The 22,372-nt window shown below is 39.9% G+C and overlaps 1 protein-coding gene across 2 annotated transcripts in view; it reads left to right on the top strand.

Moving 5' to 3' along the window:
- The first annotated feature begins 489 nt into the window (after nucleotides 1-489).
- The window catches only part of RIMS4 (regulating synaptic membrane exocytosis 4), a 370,585-nt gene continuing 348,702 nt past the window's right edge, over nucleotides 490-22,372 (top strand). For both annotated transcript variants that reach the window (XM_082271765.1, XM_082271764.1), the window contains exon 1: nucleotides 490-753. In XM_082271765.1, the coding sequence (XP_082127891.1) occupies nucleotides 651-753 (103 nt within the window). In that variant the 5' untranslated portion in view covers nucleotides 490-650. The remainder of the gene's footprint in view (nucleotides 754-22,372) is intronic.

Here is a 22,372-nt window from a genome sequence, read left to right as displayed (position 1 = left end):
GTTGTTTGTCGCAATTTTAAAGCAGCTGGGGTGTGACAAATTCCTAGGGTAGCACAAAACCAATAACAAGCATTAGTAATAAAAATAAATAAAATAAAAGAAATAAGAGAAATGTAAAAATTCGCCTAGTGATGGCATTTGGTGTGATGATGTGAGCACACCGGTAATTGTAGTGCAGAGAACGGGCTTTTATTTCCCCAGCCCAGTCTTCACAGCAGACATGACTCAGATGGTACCAGCGAGCCTAGAGATGCTCTGACACTGACCACGCCTCCCCTTCCCTCTGATTGGACAGGACGCATCCTAATAATGACTTCATTCAGCCCCCCTCCTGTCATCTCTCTGTGAATGAAGCTCCAGCCAGCGGATTTGTGTGCATGCAGCCAGCCGGAGAAAGGAGCTCCAATTCCCCGGATCGGTGACCAAGGAGCAGCATGGACCCCCTCAGCCTCTGAATGAACCATCTACAAGGATCGGCGCTGTGCTGAGGAGGGACACTTGTTGGGGGGTGCAGCAGGTGATCGGGGGACTTTGTTTTCTCCTATCGGGGACCCGCTACAGCTGCCAAGACGCCTCGTGCAGTGCTCCGAGTGAAAAATGGGGCGTCCAAGCTCCCGAAGCCCCCCTCTGACCCCGGGGGAGCCCCGGGCATGTTTATGGAGAGGTCACAGAGCCGGCTTAGCCTGTCTGCATCGTTCGAGGCTCTGGCTATCTATTTTCCCTGCATGAACTCTTTCGATGAAGAAGATGGGGGTAAGGACTCACATGCCATTTTGATTCTCTCTGCTTTATTTTCTATAAAGAATACACCCCTAGAGGTGATGGTATGGTCCAGGCATGCTGGAGGCAGGACCATACCATTGCAGCAGCAGGTGGGTTGATCAGTTGGGCTGATGCTCTCAACTGTGGTCCATAAAATAAAATGATAGGATGGCATTTCATTCCATCCACCAAAGGTTTTATAAACACCAGGCTGTTGGTTAAGAAATTAGGATCAAGGCACTGGTTTCTCCAGCTAGAGGTATGCTGATGAGTCTTGGCTGCTGTGGACAAGATATGTGAGCCAATAACTGCTGCATTTAATTACTCACCAAGCATGTCATTGAGACTACCCAATCATGATCAGAATAGTAGATGATTGACTGAGAACATCAATCCTGAATACCAGAAATTAGAAGGTGTGATCATTTCTTAATACCATTTTTCTTTATCTAATGTATTAGTAGATAATTAACTAAGAACCTCAATACTGAATACCAGAAACTTTAAGGTGTGATCATCTCTTAATAACATTTTTTAATTCAATATATTCGTAGATAATTGATTAGGACCTCAATCCTGAACACCAGAAACGTTAAGGTGTGATCATCTCTTAATACCATTTTTTTTTATCTAATATAGTAGTAGATAATTGACTAAGAACCTCAATCCTGAATACCAGAAACTTAAAGGTGTAATCATCTCTTAATACCATTTTTTTATCTAATATATTAGTAGATAATTGACTAAGAACCTCAATCCTTTAAGATGTGATCATCTCTTAATACCATTTTTTAATTCAATATTTTCGTAGATAATTGATTAGGACCTCAATCCTGAACACCAGAAACGTTAAGGTGTGATCATCTCTTAATACCATTTTTTTTATCTAATATATTAGTAGATAATTTACTAAGAACCTCAATCCTGAATACCAGAAACTTTGGGTGTGATCATCTCTTAATACCATATTTTAATTCAATATTTTCGTAGATAATTGATTAGGACCTCAATCCTGAACACCAGAAACGTTAAGGTGTGATCATCTCTTAATACTTTTTTTTTAATTTGATATATTAGTAGATAATTGACTACGACCTCAAACCTGAATATCAGAAACTTTAGGGTGTGATCATTTCTTAATACCATTTTTTTAATTGTATAGATTAGTAGATAATTGACTAAGAACCTCAATCCTGAATACCAGACACTTTAAGGCATGATCATCTCTTAATACCAGTTTTTAATCTAATAGATGAGTTGATAATTGACTAAGAACCTCAATACTGAATACCAGAAACTTTAAGGTGTGATCATCTCTTAATACCATTTTTTTATCTAATATATTAGTAGATAATTGACTAAGAACCTCAATCCTGAACACCAGAAACGTTAAGGTGTGATCATCTCTTAATTCCATTTTTTTAATCTAATATATTAGTAGATAATTGACTAAGAACCTCAATCCTGAATACCAGAAACTTTAAGGAGTGATCATCTCTTAATACCATATTCTAATTCAATATATTCGTAGATAATTGTCTACGACCTCAATCCTGAACACCAGAAACTTTAAGGTGTGATCATCTCTTAATACTTTTTTTTATTTGATATATTAGTAGATAATTGACTATGACCTCAAACCTGAATATCAGAAACTTTAGGGTGTGATCATTTCTTAATACCATTTTTTTAATCGTATAGATTAGTAGATAATTGACTAAGAACCTCAACCCTAAATATCTGAAACTTTAAGGCATGATCATCTCTTAATACCATTTTTTAATGTAATAAATTAGTAGATAATTGACTAAGGACCTTAATCCTGAAACTTTAATGCATGGTCATTTCTTAACACCAGATTTTTAAATTATTGTCTAATTAATGAAGAAAAGACAAAATATGTATCTTGATAAACATTAAGAAGAGCAATGCTTTGGTTTCTCCAGTTAAAGCAATGCTGTGGACAAGATATGTGAGCCATTACGTGGTACATTTAATTACTCACCAAGTATGTCACTTAGACTACCCAATCATGGTCCGATTAGTAGACGATTGACTGGGAACCTCAATTCTAAATATCAGAAACTTTAAGGTGTGATCATCTCTTAATACCATTTTTTATATCTTATAGATGAGTAGATAATTGACCAGGACCTCAATTCAGAAACTTTAATGCATAGCCATTTCTTAACACCAGATTTGTTATATTATTTAATTTTTTTTTCTATTTAATGCATAAAAGACAAAATATGAATCTTGTGTTGGTTTCTCCAATTCAAGCAATGCTGTGGACTAGATAAGTGAGCCATTAACTGATGCAATTAATTACTCATCCAACCATGGTCAGATTAGTAGACGACTGACTAGGACTTCAATACTGAATATCAAAAATGTTAAGGTGTGATCATTTCCTAACACAAGATTTTTAATTTTATTTATCTTTCCTCTAATTAATGCATAGAAGCCAAAAAACATATCTTCGAAAGGGTAAAAAGATCAATGCATTTGGTTTCTCCAATTAAAGCAATGCTGTGGACAAGATACATGAGCCATTAACTGGTGCAATTAATTACTCACCCAATCATGGTCAGATTAGTAGACGATTGACTAGGACTTCAATCTTGAATATGAAAAAATTTATTGTGTGATCATATTCTAACACCAGATTTTTTATACTATTTATCTTTCTTCCAATTATTGCATAGAAGCCAAAAAAACACATCATCATAAAGGTTAAGAAGATCAATGCATTGGTCTCTCCAATTAGAGGGATGCTGTGGACAAGATATGTGAGCCGTTAACTGGTGCAATTAATTACTCACAAGCTTGTCATCGAGACTACCCAATCATGGTCAGATTAGTAGATGATTGACTAGGAAGCTCAATCCTGAATATCAAAAACTTTAATGTGTGAACCTCCCCTGACACCAGATTTTCTTTTTTTATATCATTTATGTTTCTTCTGTTTAATGCATAACAATCCATTTTCATAAATATTAGGAAGATAAATGCATTGGTTTGTCCAATTCTAGGGATGCTGTGGACGAAATATGAGATCCCTTAATTGGTACAATTAATTATCATCAAGCATGTCATTTAGACAACCAAATTATGTTTAGATTAGTAGGTGATTGACTACGAACCTCAATTCTGAATATCAGGAACTTGAATGCGTCAACATTTCCTAATGCTAAATTTTTATATGCAAGGTTTGCTTTTCATAGATTTCATCTTTCTTCTATTTAATGTATTGAAGACATTTCTTCTATATCTTCTCTTCATCTTTATCCCATCTTTATAATGGTTAAGAAGATCACATTGTTTTCTTAGTTTAAATGGATGATGACTTTCGAGTGCACTGACCAAGATATGTGAACTGGTGCAACTAGTTACTCACCAAGCATGTCATCTCCACTAACAAATCATGGTCAGATTACTAGATGATTGACTAGGAGCTCAGTCCGGAATATTAGAAACGTGAATGCACAATCATTTCGTAACATCAGATTTTTGTTTGTATTTCTATAGTTTATCTTTCTTCTATTCAATGCATAGAAGACATAAAGAGGCCTCATTGTGTCTCATACACAAGCAGCAGTAGGTATTTGTAACAAAGAACCAATTTTATGGGCTGTACTATTTGATATACAGTAGGTCTAAAGTTCTTAATAATGCTATTTGTCTTCCTATCACTAGCATATATTTTTCCATCTATATGCAGGATAATGAGATTTACATTCAGAATTTCAGTAGAACAATAGATGTATAGATGGGTGTTTCAATGACTGGTGGCTGGCAGAGGTATTAGAGACAGAAACAGCAACAAACCTTTTGTGCAAACAGGTTATGTAGCTGTCAGGCTCTGATTTTGGGTTGTGGTTATCGGACCATTAATAAATTAAATCATTTTATTGTCTCCCTGCCTGTTGTAGCACATGGCCATTGTTTAAAATGAAATATCTATTGCATTGTACTGTATACATTTCTATGTTCTATATTAAATGGTGGTCTTTCAACCTCACAATGGCTACTTTCTGCTGGTGCTGCCTTACAGTTTGATGATAACTATTATGCAGAGGCTTTTACTGTGCTCAGTACTGTACATATTTTACATAATTGGATATATCACAATTATCTTTCTGCAATAGTTTTATTTTCCTGATGTATTTTAACCTGGTTGAAAAAAAATAAATATTAAAAATATATTAGCTGCCACGTGTGTACTTACAGCTGCCACAAAAGAAGAAACATCACAGTTTTGTAGGTCTCATGAAAAAATTGCAGAAATTATACTATACAGTAGTTTTTTTTTCCTGATGTATTATAACCTGGTTGAAAAAAAAAAAAAAAAAATATATATATATATATATATATATATATATATATATATATATATATATATATATATATATATATATATATTCGCTGCCACATGTGTACTGTGTACTTAAAACTGCCACAAAAGAAGAAAAATCAGTTTTGTAGGTCTCATGAAAAAATTGCAGAAATGATACTATACAGTAGTTTTTTTTTCCTGATGTATTATAACCTGGTTGAAAAAAAAAAATATATATATGTGTGTATATATACATATATATATATATATATATATATATATATATATATATATATATATATATATATATATTAGCTGGCACATGTGTACTGTGTACTTAAAACTGCCACAGTTTTCTTTTCCTGATGTATTATAACCTGGTTGAAAAAAAAAAATAAAAAAAATATATATATATATATATATATATATATATATATGTATATTATATTAGCTGCCACATGTGTACTTTCAGCTGCCGCAAAAGAAGAAAAATTACAGTTCTGTAGGTCTAATGAAAAAATTACAGAAATCACCATTAGTTTAGTACATGCTGCTGTTGCCAAGTAATCAACAGAAGACAACCAATAGTTTTAAGTCTTCTGTTTCCATAAGTGAACCACTAACACACACTCTTTTCTTCAGGGACACATTTCCTTTACCCTACCCTCATGGGCAAAATCGCTCATACCTATATGCCTATAGCGATAATAAATAATCTTGTTCTAAAGTCTGTATGCAGGTCACCATGCTTATAATATATTACTAACTTTAAAATAAATGATTCTAGGAATCTGCTCCAGGTTGTAGCTATTTTTTTTTCAGGTTAATACACCCTAACCTAGTATGTGTGCATGATATAGTCTTAATGTGTTCCTGTTATATTTTATGAAAGATATTGATATTTAGTAAACACCAATAATAGAGAGACGAAAAAAAATGATAAATTGTGTGCTTGGCCCTGAACTGCGCTACATAGGAACACACTTTTCCAAGTCAAGCCTAGTAATACAGTATACAGAACCCTGGAATAACACCTTGAAATCTATCATATTAAGTAACCCATAGCAATCAGCAATTTTGTATATTGTAGTTACATTAATAAAAAAAAAATTGTTATGGGAAGTAAAAATGTCCTTGTCTACCCTAATCAGTGAATAGACCAAATAATAAGCCATTTACTGTGCAGCATTACTTTTCAATTATGTGAACATGGGAACTGGGAAAAGGCTTATTAGCACACAGTAAACTATAAAAAAACAAATAAAAACATTTAGAGCCCATTCACACTGCCACGACTTGTCAGGCGACTCGTCAGCCTGACAAGTCGCGGTCGGTAGCGGTCCATTGAGTAGTACAGGACCCGTTCTAATTGTCGCTCCGACTTAGAAAAAGGGTCCTGTACTACTTTGGGGCGACCTCGGAGCGACTTGCATAGACTTCCAATATGTGAAGTCCCTGCAAGTCGCGCCGAAGTCGCGGTGCACGCGACTTCACAGGTCGCCCCCCGAAGTCGTGCCGCCTCAGTGTGACCCTGCTCTGAGATACATATTTAATTAACTACTTCAATACAGTGCACTTTCACCCCCTTCCTGCCCAGGTCAATTTTCAGCTTTCAGCACTCTCACACTTTGAATGACAATAGCGCGGTCATGCTACACTGTACCCATATGAAATTTTTATAATTTTTTTCACACAAATATAGCTTTCTTTTGGTGGTATTTAATCACCACTGGGTTTTTTATTTCTTACAAAAAAAAAAGAAAAAAGACAGAAAATTTTGAAAAAAAAAGGTTTTTCTTATTTTCTGTGAGTAAATTTTGAAAATAAATACATTTTTCTCCTTCACTGATGTGCGCTGATGAGGCGGCACTGATGGGCACTGATGAGGTGGCACTTATGGGCACTGATGAGGTGGCACTGATGAGGAGGTACTTATATGCCGCACTGATGAGCACTGATAGGCAGCACTGATGAGCACTGATAGGCAGCACTAATGAGCAATGAGAGGTGGCACTTATGGGCACTGAGAGGTGGCACTGATGGGTGGCACTGATGGGCAGCACCATCAGTGCCCACACTCAGTGCCCATAGTGCTGCCAGTCAGTGCCCATCAGTGCCTAGATGAGCAGGCACTGATGGGCACTGAGAGGCGGCATTGATGGGCACTGAGAGGCGGCACTGATGGACCCTGATGGGTGGCACTGATGGACACTGACGGGTGGCACTGATGAGCACTGATGGGCGGCACCATCAGTGCCCACACTCAGTGCCCATAGTGCTGCCAGTCAGTGCCCATCAGTGCCTAGATGAGCAGGCACTGATGGGCAATGACTGGCAGCACTATGGGCACTGATTGTGGGCACTGATTGTGGGCACTGATGGTGGGCAGTTATGGCATTTTATTTCACTCTTGTGTAATCAGGGCACTGATGATCAGTGCCCTGATTACATTTCCCTGTGTCCCCTATGAGGAGGAGCCACTGATCGGCTCTCCTCGCCTCACACACAGACATTGTAAGGCGTGGAGAGCTGAATAACGGCACTTCCTCATTTACATGTGACCGGCTGTGATTGGACAGAGCCGATCACATGGGTAAAGAGTCATGTCATTGACTCTTTACAGAGATCGGGATTGCACCATTTCCTAGCAACATGGCGCGGTCACGATCACAGCTCTGCTCGCCCCGGAGGCGCGCAAGAGAGGCTGTTCTGGTGCGCCGTCATATGACAGCATCCCAGGATAATAGGTACACCGCTCCGCCCTCATTTGATGGCGGGCAGGTAGTAAGTGGTAAACTAATTATCAAAACAGAAAAAAGTATTTAAAAATCTTATATATATAAAAGTATAAATACACTGTGTATATAGATATATGTCTATAATATATGTGTATAATATATATATATATATATATATATATATATATATATACACACACACACACACACACGCATACAGTGGATATAAAAAGTCTACACACCCCTGTTAAAATGTCAGGTTTCTGTGACGTTATAAAATTTAATGTGACCTACAAACTTTAAAACTCAGTTGAAAAACAAACTGAAATCTTTTTGGGGGGGGGGGGGGCGGTCCACTCTCATCCGATCCCCCATAGAGAGCAGTGGGGGCTGTGACACCTCCCTCTCTGCACTGCAAGCGGAGACGGAGCTGTCATCCGCCTACGGAGGCGGACCGTGTGAAAGAGCCCTTAGTGTGCACACCCTCTCATAACTGGGGATGTAGCTGTGTTCAGAATTAGGCAATTGCATTCAAACTCATGTAAAATAGGAGTCAGTACATACCTGACATCATTTAAAGTGCCTCTGATTAACCCCAAATAAAGCTCAGCTCTTCTAGTAGGTCTTTCCTGACATTTTCTTAGTCACATTCTACAGCAAAAGCCATGGTCCGCAGAGAGCTTCCAAAGCATCAGAGGGATCTCATTGTTAAAGGTATCTATCAGGAGAAGGGTACAAAATAATTTCCAAGGCATTGGATATACCATGGAACACAGCAAAGACAGTAATCATCAGGTGGATAAAATATGGCACAACAGTGACATTACCAATAACTGGACTTCCCTCTAAAATTGATGAAAAGACGAGAAGAAATGTGTCTGGGCTATGGGGTATGGTGGCAAGACGGAAGCCTTTTATTATGAAGAAAAAGATCCAAAGATTAATTTCGCAAAAACACATCTGAAGATTCCCAAAGGATGTGGGAAAATGTGTTTATGGTCTGATGAACCCAAGGTAGAACTTTTTGACCATAATTCCAAAAGATATGTTTGATGTAAAAACAACACTGCACATCACCAAAAGAACACCATACCCACAGTGAAGCATGGTGGCGGCAGCATCGTGCTTTGGGGCAGTTTTTTCTTCAGCTGGAACAGAGGCCTTAGTCAAGGTAGAGGGAATTATAAACAGTTCCAAATACCAGTCAATATTGGCCCAAAACCTTCAGGCTTCCGCTAGAAAGCCGAACATTTAGAGCAAGGATCCTCGAACTACGGCCCTCCAGCTGTTGCGGAACTACGCATCCAATGAGGCATTGTAGAACTCTAACATTCACAGACATGACTAGGCATGATGGGAATTGTAGTTCCTCAACAACTGGAGGGCCATAGTTTGAAGACCCTTGATTTAGAGGAACTTCATCTTTCAGCATGACAACGACCCAAAGCATACATCCAAATCAACAAAGGAATGGCTTCATCAGAAGAAGATTAAAGTTTTGGAATGGCCCAGCCAGAGCCCAGACCTGAATCTCAATCTGTGGGGTGATCTGAAGAGGGCTGTGCACAGGAGATGCCCTCGCAATCGGACAGATTTGGAGTGTTTTTGCAAAGAAGAGTGGCCAAATATTGCCAAGTCAAAATGTGCCATGCTGATAGACTCATACCCAAAAAGACTGAGTGCTGTAATAAAATCAAAAGGTGATTCAACAAAGTATTAGTTTAACCACTTAAGCCCCGGAGGATTTGGCTGCTAAACGACCAGAGGGTATTTTGCGATTCGGCACTGCGTGACTTTAACGGACAATTGCGCGGTCGTGCGACGCTGTACCTAAACGAATTTGGCGTCCTTTTTTTCCCACAAACAGAGCTTTCTTTTGGCGGTATTTGATCACCTGTGCGATTTTTTTGATCACGCGCTATAAACAAAAAAAGAGCGTAAATTTTGCAAAAATAGCAATATTTTTCCCTTTTTTTTATATGAAATTCCCCCAAAAAAAAATGTAAAAATCAAAATTTTTTAATATTTTCGGCCAATTTGTTTTATGCTACCTATGTTTGGTAAAAAAAATCGCAAAAAGCGTATTTTGATTGGTTTGCGCAAAAGTTATTGCGTTTACTAACAAAGGGAAAGATTTTTGTCATTTTTGTTGTTTTTTTTTTTAACGCGTAATGGCGGCGATCTGCGATTTTTTTTGCGGTACTGCGACATTGCGGCGGAAAGATCGGACCCTTGACTGACATTTTTGACACTTTTGGGGTTACCAGTGAAATTTCTACAGTAATCAGTGCTATATATATGCACTGTTACTGTAAAAATACACTGGTAGTGAAGGGGTTAACTTTATTTGAGAGGGAGGGGCTGTGTGTGTCCCTAGGGGCGTGATTCTAACTGTGATTGGCTGTGGCTTCAACTGTATGCAGAGTGATCAATGGATCTACATAGTAGATCCATGTGATCAGCTCTCATACAGAGAGGAGAATGACAGGCAGCTTGTTTACACAAGCTGCCTGACTTTCTCCCTCTCCCCCGCCGATCGCAGAGTGGCCGGCGGCGATCGGGTCCGCCGGTCACACGCGCGGGGGGGTCCGTGACCACGCGGGAGTGGGAGCGCGCCTCCGGCGGCGCGCGCTCGCTCCCTAAACCCTCACAGGCGAGCGACATAGACCTACGTCACTTTGCCTGTGAGGGGCTGACCGCCGCCGTAGATAGTCGTGCGGCGGTCGGCAAGTGGTTAAGGGTGTGCACACTTATGCAACCATATTATTTTAGTTTTTTATTTTTACTTCCCTACAACTAAAGGATGTTCTTTTGATAAATAATAATTTGTGATTGGCTCCCATTAGTTTTCTTCAGAGCGGTTTGGAGATATTCGACAAAATTGGCCCCCAATTGATGCCAATAACTTTTCTTAAGGGAATAACTCAGACTTGGCTATACCATTCACCATCGGCCACATTTTAGGACATTTCTGACAAAATTTGTTGGAAGCAGTCAGAGACCAAATTTACCATCTTTTGCAGAGGGTGTACTCAATTCTTACAGAATTGTATCACTCATTCTATGTTACTATGTATTAATTTGACCCATGGGGCTAGCCAGGGAGTGCAAAAGTGATGAAGTTGCAACCAAATTACAAGTCCAAGTAAGATTAGTGACAGTTCAAATTTAGTTGCTGTTGGATACAGCTTTAAATGAATGTTTATATGTCCACCAATGGATATTGTGATTTGATTTTGGAATATATTATCAATATCTATAGAACTATGTTGCAAAACAATAATTCGATGAAAAAGTTCATAAAGTTAAAAATTAAAATGTTTGCAATATTTAATGTGTTTTACAAAAAAAAGCTGATACATTTTAAGTCTTGGGTATGCAGATGTATGTTTGCTAAATTTTATTTCTTGTCTGATTGAAATAATTATGGGTTGAAAATGAATGCAATTTTACAGATGCTCCAGAAAGATGTGTAGATTTGTTGATTGATGAACCGTTTGATCACATTCAAAGATGCTAAATTCTTGAATATTTAGCTGACTTGATTTACTTGAATTAGAAATGAAAAACAAATGTATATTGCAATATGATTTTATGAAAAAGGCATAAACTTCTTTATGGCTTTTGGGCATTGTGTGGGCAGAGAAAGATAAATAAAAATACCTTTGAGGTTAAAAAAAGCTGAAAAGTAACAAGTTTTGAAAATTAACCTGTACTAAAAGGGTCCTTTCACACGGGTGATCCGATCCGGTCTGCCAGTCAGTTTTTCAGGTGGACCTGATCGGATGATCCATGCATCCCTATGGGGAAGCCATGACATGTCCGCTGACACCCGCTGCTCTCCGATCCGATCCTGTCCCTGAAATCAGGACAGATGGAAACCCTATTTTCCATCCGTCTGGCAGATCGGATCAGGCAGTCCGTTCTCATCCGATCTCCCCATAGAGGACAGCAGGGATCTGACAGGTTCGTCTGGAGCTGTCATCCGCCTGCTCAGCGGGGATCGGCGGATCGATCCCCCCACTGAGCAGAACGGACCTCATCGGACAGGGCACCGTGTGAAAGGACCCAAAGAATGTGGAAAAGCACTGGTTGCCTGACTGCCACACTAAGCCAAAGACTTCAATACTTTTTGAGTGGCCTGGCATAAGTATGAAGGTCTGACTTTATTCTGCTGCATGCATGTTCCTCAACAGTATTGAGGTGAGTCAGAAGTCAGAAGAAAATGTCTGCGTTCCCCCTTCCTTTATTTTCCATTAAAACCCAAACCCAGGCATTTTTTTTTTTTAAATGTGGGCCCCCAGACAGGGTAAAAAAAGAACATCTGCAATATTCACCTTCCTTCACTGTTAAAGGAATTCGATACAGTTCCCCATAAACTCTTAACCACTTTAGGTCTGCTCACATTGCTGCTACTGCGGCAATGTGGCTCGTTATCGTCCAGCGACGTACGACCTATGTCGCTGGACTCCTCCCCCTGTAGGCGGCGCTCGCGCACTCCCGCTGTTTTCAGTCACAGCGGGAGTCGGGCCAGGGGAGGAGCGGCGGCGATCGCCGCTGCTCTTCCCCGATCGTCGGGGAATCGAGTGTGGAGATCCGCCCGCCTGTGTAAACAGAGCGGGCGGATCTCCTAAGTGACAGGGAGTGACAGATCGCAGTGTTCAGCATAGCTGAACATCCGATCTGTCCCTGACTCACTCAGTCACCTCCCCCCACACACGTCAGTAAGCACCAGGCATACATTAACCCCGCCCTCTCCAATAAAATTAACCCCTTCCCTGCCAGTGTCATTTTTACAGTAACAGTGCATATATATAGCACTGATTACTGCAGTAATGTCACTGGTACCCCCAAAAGTGTCAAAAATGTCAGTCAAGGGTCCAATCTGTCCGCCGCAATGTCACAGTCCCGCAAAAAAAATCGTAGATCGCCGCCATTACTCGTTTAAAAAAAAAAAACCAAAAATGACAAATCTTTCCCTTAGTTAGTAAACGCAATAACTTTTGCGCAAACCAATCAAAATACGCTTATTGTGATTTTTTTTTACCAAACATAGGTAGCAGAAAACAAATTGGCCCAAAATTTTAAAAAAATTTGATTTTTACATTTTTTTGGGGGGGAATTTCATATAAAAAAATGTGAAAAATATTGTTATTTTTTCAAAATAAACGCTCTTTTTTTGTTTATAGCACAAAAAGTACCACCAAAAGAAAGCTCTGTTTGTGGGAAAAAAAGGACGTCAATTTTGTTTGGGTACGGCGTTGCATGACTGCGCAATTGTCATTTAAAATCGCACAGTGCCGAATCGCAAAAAGTGGCCCAGACGTAAGACAGCAAAATCCTCTGGTGGTAAAGTGGTTAATCTACAAGCTAAGGTCTGCATGCATTGACCACAAGGTTTGTTCTTGGATAGAAAACTGGTTACAGGGGCGTGTCCAAAGGGTCTGGAGTGGCAATTGGGGTCCCCCAAGGCTCTGTCCTGGGACCAATTCTGATTTTATTTATTCATAAATAATATAGAGGACGGGTTTTGTAGCTCAATCTCAGTTTTCGCAGATGGCACAAAATAGGCAGGGCATTAACTTTACATCATGATGCAGAAATCTTACAGAATGACCTGAACAAAATAACAGAGTGAGCAACTACATGGCAAGGGAGGTTTAATGTGGTGAGGTGTAAGGTATTGCACTTAGGGGCTAAAAACATAAATGCAAACTACTCACTAGGGGGGGACCTCTGGGGGAATCAAGGATGGAGAAAGATCTGGGGGTCCTAGTGGAAGATGGACTAAGCAATAGCATGCAATGTCAAGCTCCAGCTGCCAAAGCCGGCAGAATATTGGCATGCATAAAGAAGGGAATATATTCCAGAGATAAAACTATAATCCTACCACTTTATAAAACTCTGGTCCGACCACATCTGGAGTATTCTGTCCAGTTCTGGTCACCAGTCCTCAGAAGGGATTTGCTTTAACTGGAGAGAGTCCAAAGAAGGGCAACTAGACTAATTAGGGGATTGGAGGACCTTAATTACGAGGAGAGTTTACAAGCACCTCATTTATTCTCCCTGGAGAAGAGACGCCTGAGAGGGGACATGATAGCGATTTACAAATACCTCAATGGTGATCAACATAGAAAAAAAACTATTCAGTCACAAATATTGCATGAGGACACAAGGCCATACAATATGATTAGAGGAGAAGTGTTTTAATCTCAGGCTACGCAGAGGGTTCTTTACAGTAAGGGCTACAAGACTGTGGAATTCTCTACCACAAATGGTAGTAACTCAATGGCGATCCCAGCATAGGAAATAAACTATTAAGTCTCAGGGAGTGTAATAGGACACGTGGCCACACAATGAGATTAGAGGAGACACGGTTTAACCTTAAGCTGCGTAGGGGGTTTTTCACTGTCAGGGTGGTAAGAATGTGGAACTCTCTTCCACAATTGGTGGTATCAGCGGGGAGTATTGATACTTTTAAAAGACTCTTGGACGTGCATCTCAAAGAACACAAAATTCAGGAATATGGGAAATAAATATCGTCACTGACACCCACACCTGCAAAGGTTGAACTGGACAGACTGTTGTCTTTATCCAACCTTAACTACTATGTAACTATGTACTATGTAATCCAGAGCTATCCCACACAGTACTTCTATTCTGCCACAAACTGTCCTCTTCTTGGATGAATGATGCCCAACATTACCCAGATCTATTGCCTTGCCCAAACAGCCAGGGCTGTCTTTATTACTGATTGGACCCTGGGCAAATATTTTCTTGGGCCCTCCAAAATCCACTTAGTATCTATTTGCAGGCAGTGCGGGTTCAAGGGGCTGCTGCTTTGGTCCCCACAACAATGACTGGGCCCAGGGCAGATGCCCCTTTTGCCCTGTGTTAAAGACGGCCCTGCAAACAGCATAGCTTAGATGGAATGAATAGACTGCACCAATGGGAATAGGTAGCTGATACCTATCAGAGGGTTTTTTATTTGAGCATTGGTGATTTGAAGATTGAGAGGGCACTGAAACGCGCTGGTAAAATAACCCCTACAAGAAAATGAAATTTAAAATCTTTCTTTATTCAGCACCTTGACTTAAACTAATAATTAAAACATGCAATTGGACTTTAAAGGAATACTACAGGTAAAAATCATTATTGACATGTAATAAGTTTTTAAAATTGATCCGTATTGTGCAAATAAATTAAAAAGCTCTCTTTGCACCTTATATTTGTTCAAAAGTGCTCAGGTCATATGATTTTATTTCCTCAGCTCCCTCTGTCTTTTACAGCAGCTGGGCGTGCCATTACTCCCCAGCTGCTGGTCGTGTTCCAACATGAATAAATAATTTTAGGAAGTGACATCGTCGTTTGTAGGAAGTGTGTTTTTCTGTGTGTGTGTGTGCCATGTGCTGCTTTAGCCACATGCAGTGAGCATAACATACTTACCATGCCTGCTTGTCCGCTCTAGGTCTCTCTCTCCCTCCCTCCCTCTCAGGAAGCTGTTAGCCAAAACGAGGCTTTGAAAACAGGAGATCATTCTATGTCTGACTAAGGAGAGGAGGGATGGGGGGTGGGGCTGGGCGGAGCTGGGCAGGGCAGGGGCGGTTGTAATGAATAGTAGGCATGCCTGGGCAGGAGAGAAGGACAACATTTTCAGGAAGTGAAGGGCACCATGAAAGTTTCAGATAACAGGAAATAGAGTTGTCAATGAAGAACAGGAAGAAGCTGTTTGTCCAGCTTAGATAAGACTTTCTAAGCTCCACAAGCAGCTAGCCAAAAACTGAATAATATCAAAGATAAAGATATTTAACAAACTATTAATAGGAAAAATTTCATTTTTGACTGGAATTCCCCTTTAACCTTGTGGGCTAGTCAATTCAAACACACATTCATAACTTGAGGATAGTAAACAGGTTAGCATATTAACCACATCTTCACAATCTACTTAGGAAGCTATAATGTACTGATTAAAGATTATAGGTTGCTTTTAATGGGTAAATACAGGTGCATCCTATAAAATTAGAATATTATCAAAAAGTTCATTTATTTTAGTAATTCAATTCAAAAAGTGAAACTCATATTTTATATAGATGCCTTACACACAGAGTGATATACTTCAAGCATTTATTTTTCTTTAATTTAGATGATTATGGCTTACAGCTAGTGAAAACCCCAAATTCAGTATGTCATAAAATTTGAATATTACATAAGACCAATAAAAAAAAAGTATTTTTAATACAGAAATGTTGGCTTACTGAAAAGTATGTCCATGTACAGTATAGTATGCACTCAATACTTGATCAGGTGTCTTTTTGCATGAATTACTGCATAAATTCGGCGTAGCATGCAGGTGATCAGCCTGTGGCACTGCTGAGGTGTTATGGAAGCCCAGGTTTCTTTGATAGTGGCTTTCAGGTCATCTGCATTGTTGGGGCTGGTGTCTCTCATCTTCCTCTTGACAATACCCCACAGATTCTCTATGGGGTTTAGGTCAGGCTAGTTTGCTGGCCAAACAAGCACAGTATTACCATGATCATTAAACCAGCAGATGACATGGCTCCCACAATCATCACGGACTGTGGAAAATGTAGCATTTTATTTGGAAATCAAGATTCCAGAGTCTGGAGGAAGAGTGGAGAGGCACAGAATCCAAGTTGCATGAGGTCCAGTGTAAAGTTTCCACAGTCAGTGATGATTCAAAGTCAGCGCAGCCCTTTACCAGGTAATTCTAGGGTTCCTTCATGCTTCCCTCTGCTGACCAGCTTTATGAAGAAGGTGATTTAATTTTCCAGCAGGACTTGGCATCTGCTCACACTGCCAAAAGCGCCAATACTTGGTTTAATGATCATGGTATCACTGTGCTTGATTGGCCAGTAAACTCGCCTGACCTAAAACCCATAGAGAATCTGTGGGGTATTGTCAAGAGGAAGATGAGAGATACCAGACCCAACAATGCAGATGGGCTGAAGGCTGATATCAAAGAAACCTGGGCTTCCATAACACCTCAGCAGTGCCACAGGCTGATCGCCTCCATGCCACGCCGCATGGATGCAATAATTCATGCAAAAGGAGCCATGACCAAGTATTGAGTGTACACTATACTCTACATTGACATACGTTTCAGTAAGCCAACTGTTCTGTATTAAAAATTATTTTTGTTATTGGCCGTATTTTCGGAGATAGTAAATTTTGGGTTTTCACTAGCTGTAAGCCATAATCATCAAAATTAAAAGAGAGAAATGCTTGAAATATATCACTCTGTGTGTAGCACTTCTATAAAAATATGAGTTTCACTTTTTGAATTAAATTACTCCCAACGTGCCAAATTGGTCTACTGTCAATGCCCATTATTTTATGATAAGGGCTCTGTGCTTCCAGTATTTAGGAATTAGGCTTTTTATCATCTTTAAGAAATTGGATGTGAGTTTTCTCTTAGTGGCTAAGGATTGAGTGCATTGTAAAAAAATATTCCAGCAATCCATCCAAACCATGCTGGTGTCCATGATGGTGTCAATAACATTGTATTATTGTTTTCTAGTATCTTTGAATTACAGCGAATGACCCCAAATGTAACAAATTAAACTCGTTTGGCTGTAGTTTTTCCAGCAGTGGTGTGATATTTGAGGCCATATTTGATGCAGGCATATTAGGACTGCCTGCAATCTGGCTAACAGTTCTTTTATTTATGTGCTGAAGGAGATAATGTGTTAGAGCTATCAACTTGTATTGTTGAGTAGAGAAATGAGATAACAATTCCCTTTTCGATACCAGTCTCTAAAACGCTCTGGTAGTGAGCAGATGTTAAGTGATAATATTTTAAAATGCACCAAGACACATCTACTGTAGAAGGTGCTTCCTTTTTAAAGAAGACCTTCTCAACAAAGTTAAAATCCAAAATTCAATTTGATAGAAAAAGTTTTTTCCCATGCCGTAAATGCATTTCTTGCAGGAGTTTAAATGTTGTCTGGAGTGGGAGGGTTTAGGAAAGACAAAAAAGGTTTAAATATTTGTACCTCCAATAATCAAGTGGATGTGGGCCCCATTTATTCCCATATTACCTCTAAAGAGAGAGGTGTTGGTGGAGTAAATGGTGAAGCCTCAGGGAACCTTTTGTGATCCATCCTCAGAAGCTTAGAGTCTAAACGGGTTGGCAGGGGGTGGCAAATTAAATATCAAAGTGTAGTTATTGGCCCAGTTTTGGAAAAGGCATCCCAGGCCCATAAGTACTGCCTCAACAGCAGTTATTTGGTCTTGCTTAGGTGGCAGGTCGAGCTTGGTAACCACATGTGTAAGTTGAAGTGGTTCCTAATAATGGTAAATTCTTCTGAAACTATCTCTTTTGAGTGGTGTGGAATTGCCAGTCTAATGCCTTCAAATGGACTTGAGCTTTGCCATTTTCTCTAACTTTAGGAAGGTTAGGAGTATGCCCATTTAAGTATATTAACTCATCCTACCCAGGTAAAATGGGTACAAATATATTGTTCTATTTCATCTAGCAGTGGCAAACTGTGCATTGCCATCTGATACGGTGATGGCTGTCTCCTCTCTGTGCATTCAGTAGGGTTGCTTCTATGTTTGGGATAAAGTCAAGATTTGGCGTATGAAGTTGTAGGGGGAAAGATTCCCCGAACAAGATCCTAACACTTGTGTCATAGCTAGCTTCGACTAGCTCTGTGCACCCAGGCAGGCCCCCTCTTGTAAATTGAGTGGCTAGCTTCAAGACCCATTCCTGGTCTTCTCCACTCTGCTTTAGGTAGCTCCTCCAGCACTCAATCTCAGCTCAGAAGATACATTGAGTTTATTCATTTGGGGCTGTTAACCACTTGCCCACTGCTCACTGTGCTGCTACTGTGGCACAGTGGCTCGTTATCGTCTGGCGACGTAGACCTACGTCACCAGACATTACCCTCTCTTGGCGGAGCGCGCGCGCCGCCGGAGGCTCGCTCCCGCTGTATTGAGTTACAGCGGGAGTCGGGCCAGGGGAGGAGCGGCGGTGATCACAGCTGCTCTTCCCCGATCGTCGGGGATCTGGTGTGGAAATCCGCCCGCTTGTGTAAACAAAGCGGGCGGATCTCCTAAGTGACAGGCAGGGTCAGATTGCAGGGTTCAGCATAGCTGAACATGCGATCTGTGCCTGTGTCACTCAGTCACCTCCCCCCACACATGTCAGTAAGCACCAGGCATACATTAACCCCTCCCTCTCCAATAAAAATTAACCCCTTCCCTGCCAGTGTCATTTTTACAGTAACAGTGCATATGTATAGCACTGATTACTGTAGTAATGTCACTGGTACCCCCAAAAGTGTCAAAAATGTCAGTCAAGGGTCCGATCTGTCCGCCGCAATGTAGCAGTCCCGCAAAAAAATATCGCAGATCGCCGCCATTACTTGTTAAAAAAAAAAAACACCAAAAATGACAGAAATCTTTCCCTTAGTTAGTAAACGCAATAACTTTTGCGCAAACCAATCAAAATATGCTTATTGCAATTTTTTTTACCAAAAATCTGTAGCAGAAAACAAATTGGCCTAAAATGTTAAAACATTTCGATTTTTACATTTTTGGGGGGGGGGGGGGGAATTTCATATAAAAAATGTGAAAAATATTGTTATTTTTTCAAAATTGTCGCTCTTTTTTTGTTTATAGCGCAAAAAGTAAAAATCACATAGGTGATCAAATACCACCAAAAGAAAGCTCTATTTGTGGGGAAAAAAGGGACATCAATTTAATTTGGGTACAGCGTCGCACGACCGCGCAATTGTCCATTAAATTAACACAGTGCCGAATTGCAAAATATGGCCTGGTCAGGAATGGGATAAAATTTTTCGGTCTTAAAGCGGTTAAAATTACGCTCATTGAGAATTTTTTTGTCAAAGACATGTAGCTAAATACATTTTGGCCTAAATATATGACAAAAATTGAATATATTGGATATTTTTTAACTGTCAAATTAGAAAAACATTGTTATTTTTTCAAAATTGTCGCATTTTTTTATTAATATCGCAAAAAAATAAAAATCGCAGAGATGATCAAATACCACCAAAAGAAAGTTCTATTTGTGGGAAAAAAAGGACGTAAATTTTGTTTAGGTACAGCGTTGCATGACCGCGCAATTGTCAGTTAAAGTCGCACAGTGCCGAATCGCAAAAAGTGGCCCAGACTTAAGACAGCAAAATCCTCCGGTGGTAAAGTGGTTAAAGGAATCATTATAATGTGGAGGTCAGCTGCTGAATGTCTACTGTCCATGCCAACTCAGCCATACTCCAACATAAATATTTTACACAACTAAAATAAGGCACAAATACATGATAGTTTCTCTTAACCCAGCATTTGTGTAGCCTTATTGGTTCTGTAGCATAATAAATTATATATAGTAACTAATTATAGATTATTGACCCAACAAAAAAAATATACATATCACCAGTCGGAGCTGGAAACCCTCAGGGGTCCTGGCCTTGATTATTATAACCTCCCTGTCTTGATTATTATAACCTCTGCAGCCTTTACTCAGTCACCAATTATTGGACCGCTACTGCAGATTTTAATTAGTAATAATACACGATGGCTCTACACAAGGCGTGCAGAAGTAAATAGCTGGCATGTATAAAACCTTAACATGCCGAATTGGTTTCAATTAAAGCATTGCATTCTGGGTATTAAAGTAATATAATAAAACTTCAATGTGTTCTAGGTATTAATGAGAGAAAATAATGAGTTTGCAGACTTTTTAATTAAACACATACTCCAACAAAGACTGAAGGCTGCAAGCTGGTTATATGTCTAGGTGACTAAGTGAAAAAGAAATGTCAGAATTAAAAATGCAGAAATGGATGTCAGTTTAAAGCTAACTAGCAAATTGCTCTTTAGTGCAGAGACATACTTTCAGCCCCAAATCCAATCACTGTCCAAATCTTGTAGACGTCACCTCCGTAACATCTTCAAAATACACCCCTTTTAAACTGATTCTCTCAACTCATTCACTCACTTCACTTGTTATTTCTCGCCTTGACTATTGTAACTTCTTCCTCATTGGCCTACCTCCTCACCGGCTATCCTCTCTTCAGTCTATTATGAATGCTGCTGCAAGACTCATCCACCTTACCAACCATTTAGTGTTCACCACCCCTCCCTGCCTGTCCTTCCACTGGCTTTCTATTTCCCAACAAAAAAAACGTAAAACAATAACATACAAAGCCATTTACAACTCTGCCCCAAGGTACATCACCAATCTTTTCTCCAAATATCACCCAAACTGTCCTCTCCTCTCCTCCCAAGACCTCCTCATCTCAAGCTCCCTTATCTCCTCCTCCAATGCTCATCTCCAGGACTTCTCCACAGCCTCTCCTATCCTCTAGAACTCCCTACCCCGATCTGTTAGGCTTTCTCCTACTCTGTCTACTTTTAAGCAATCCCTGAATACATATCTCTTCAGAGAAATCTATCCTGCCCTCAGCTAATAACCACATTTTCTATTTCTCCCATCAGTTCATCCCTCACAGTTACTACCTTTTGTTCTACCAGCCCCTCCCTATTAGATTGTAAGCTCCCAGGAGCAGGGCCCCCTTAGAAAGTTATGCCCCCCCAAAAAAAAAAAAAAAAAAACAGCGGCTCTAAATACTGTAGCTGCTGACTTTTACTATTAGGGGACTTACCTGTCCAGACATCCAGCAGTGTCCTCACCCGAGCCAATTCTTCTGCTGCCACCGCTATTTTGACTAAGGGGAACCATCATTGAAGCCTTGCAGCCTACTGTGCATGTGCGAATCTTGCTACGCTTTCTCAGTGGGCCTGCTGACGGGGGGGGGGGGGGAGAAGGAAGGGGCAAGACTTCCGCCTCACTTTGACGTGGCAAACTGAGCCTTTCCTCATAAGGTACCAAATGTGGCAGCAAAGTGGGCAGATAAGCTGAGTTTCCCCTTTTGGGTGGAGCTCTGCTTTAACCCTCTTGTATTGATTTGTATTTTTACTGTATTGTCTCCCTTTATATTGTAAAGTGTTTCGCAAAATGTTGGCTTTATTATTGTTATTATTGTTGGCCTTAATTCCTGTATAATAATACTTGTGTTGATGTCAAGTTTACTTAGTATTCTTTTATCTTAGTTTTATTAAATACGTTTATCAGGCACCCTTTTTTATATGATTGTAGATATCTGTGACATAGGCCAGTGCTCTGCAACCTCTCTTCTAAATGTTTGAGCAAGGCTGCAGTGGTTTTAGAGAAGGGCTAGTGCTGAAATGCGTAAACACACTGTCATACATTTTACAGACTCAAAAAAAGGGGGAAACACAAGGGAAAATTAGAGCCATGCAACTATTTAGTAGTCGCATCCACTGGGTCAGGTAAAAGTAGAACTATGGCCTTATATTAAAAAATATATGTGCTGCAGAAGGTAATTATCAGTGCATCTGCACTTTTTACCTGCCCTGCAAGGCCTTACAAATGTCTGTTGAGCCTGCCACTGAGGTTCACCTAATTCCTGTGATGAGGGGGCAATGATGCTGCACTGCTCCTCCTGAATTCAGAGCAGAGTGGCCACTT

This window comes from Pelophylax lessonae, assembly GCF_965119305.1.
Source record: "Pelophylax lessonae genome assembly, chromosome: 11".
NCBI classification, from domain to species: Eukaryota; Metazoa; Chordata; class Amphibia; order Anura; family Ranidae; genus Pelophylax; species Pelophylax lessonae.
This window is presented reverse-complemented; position numbering and strand designations above follow the sequence as displayed.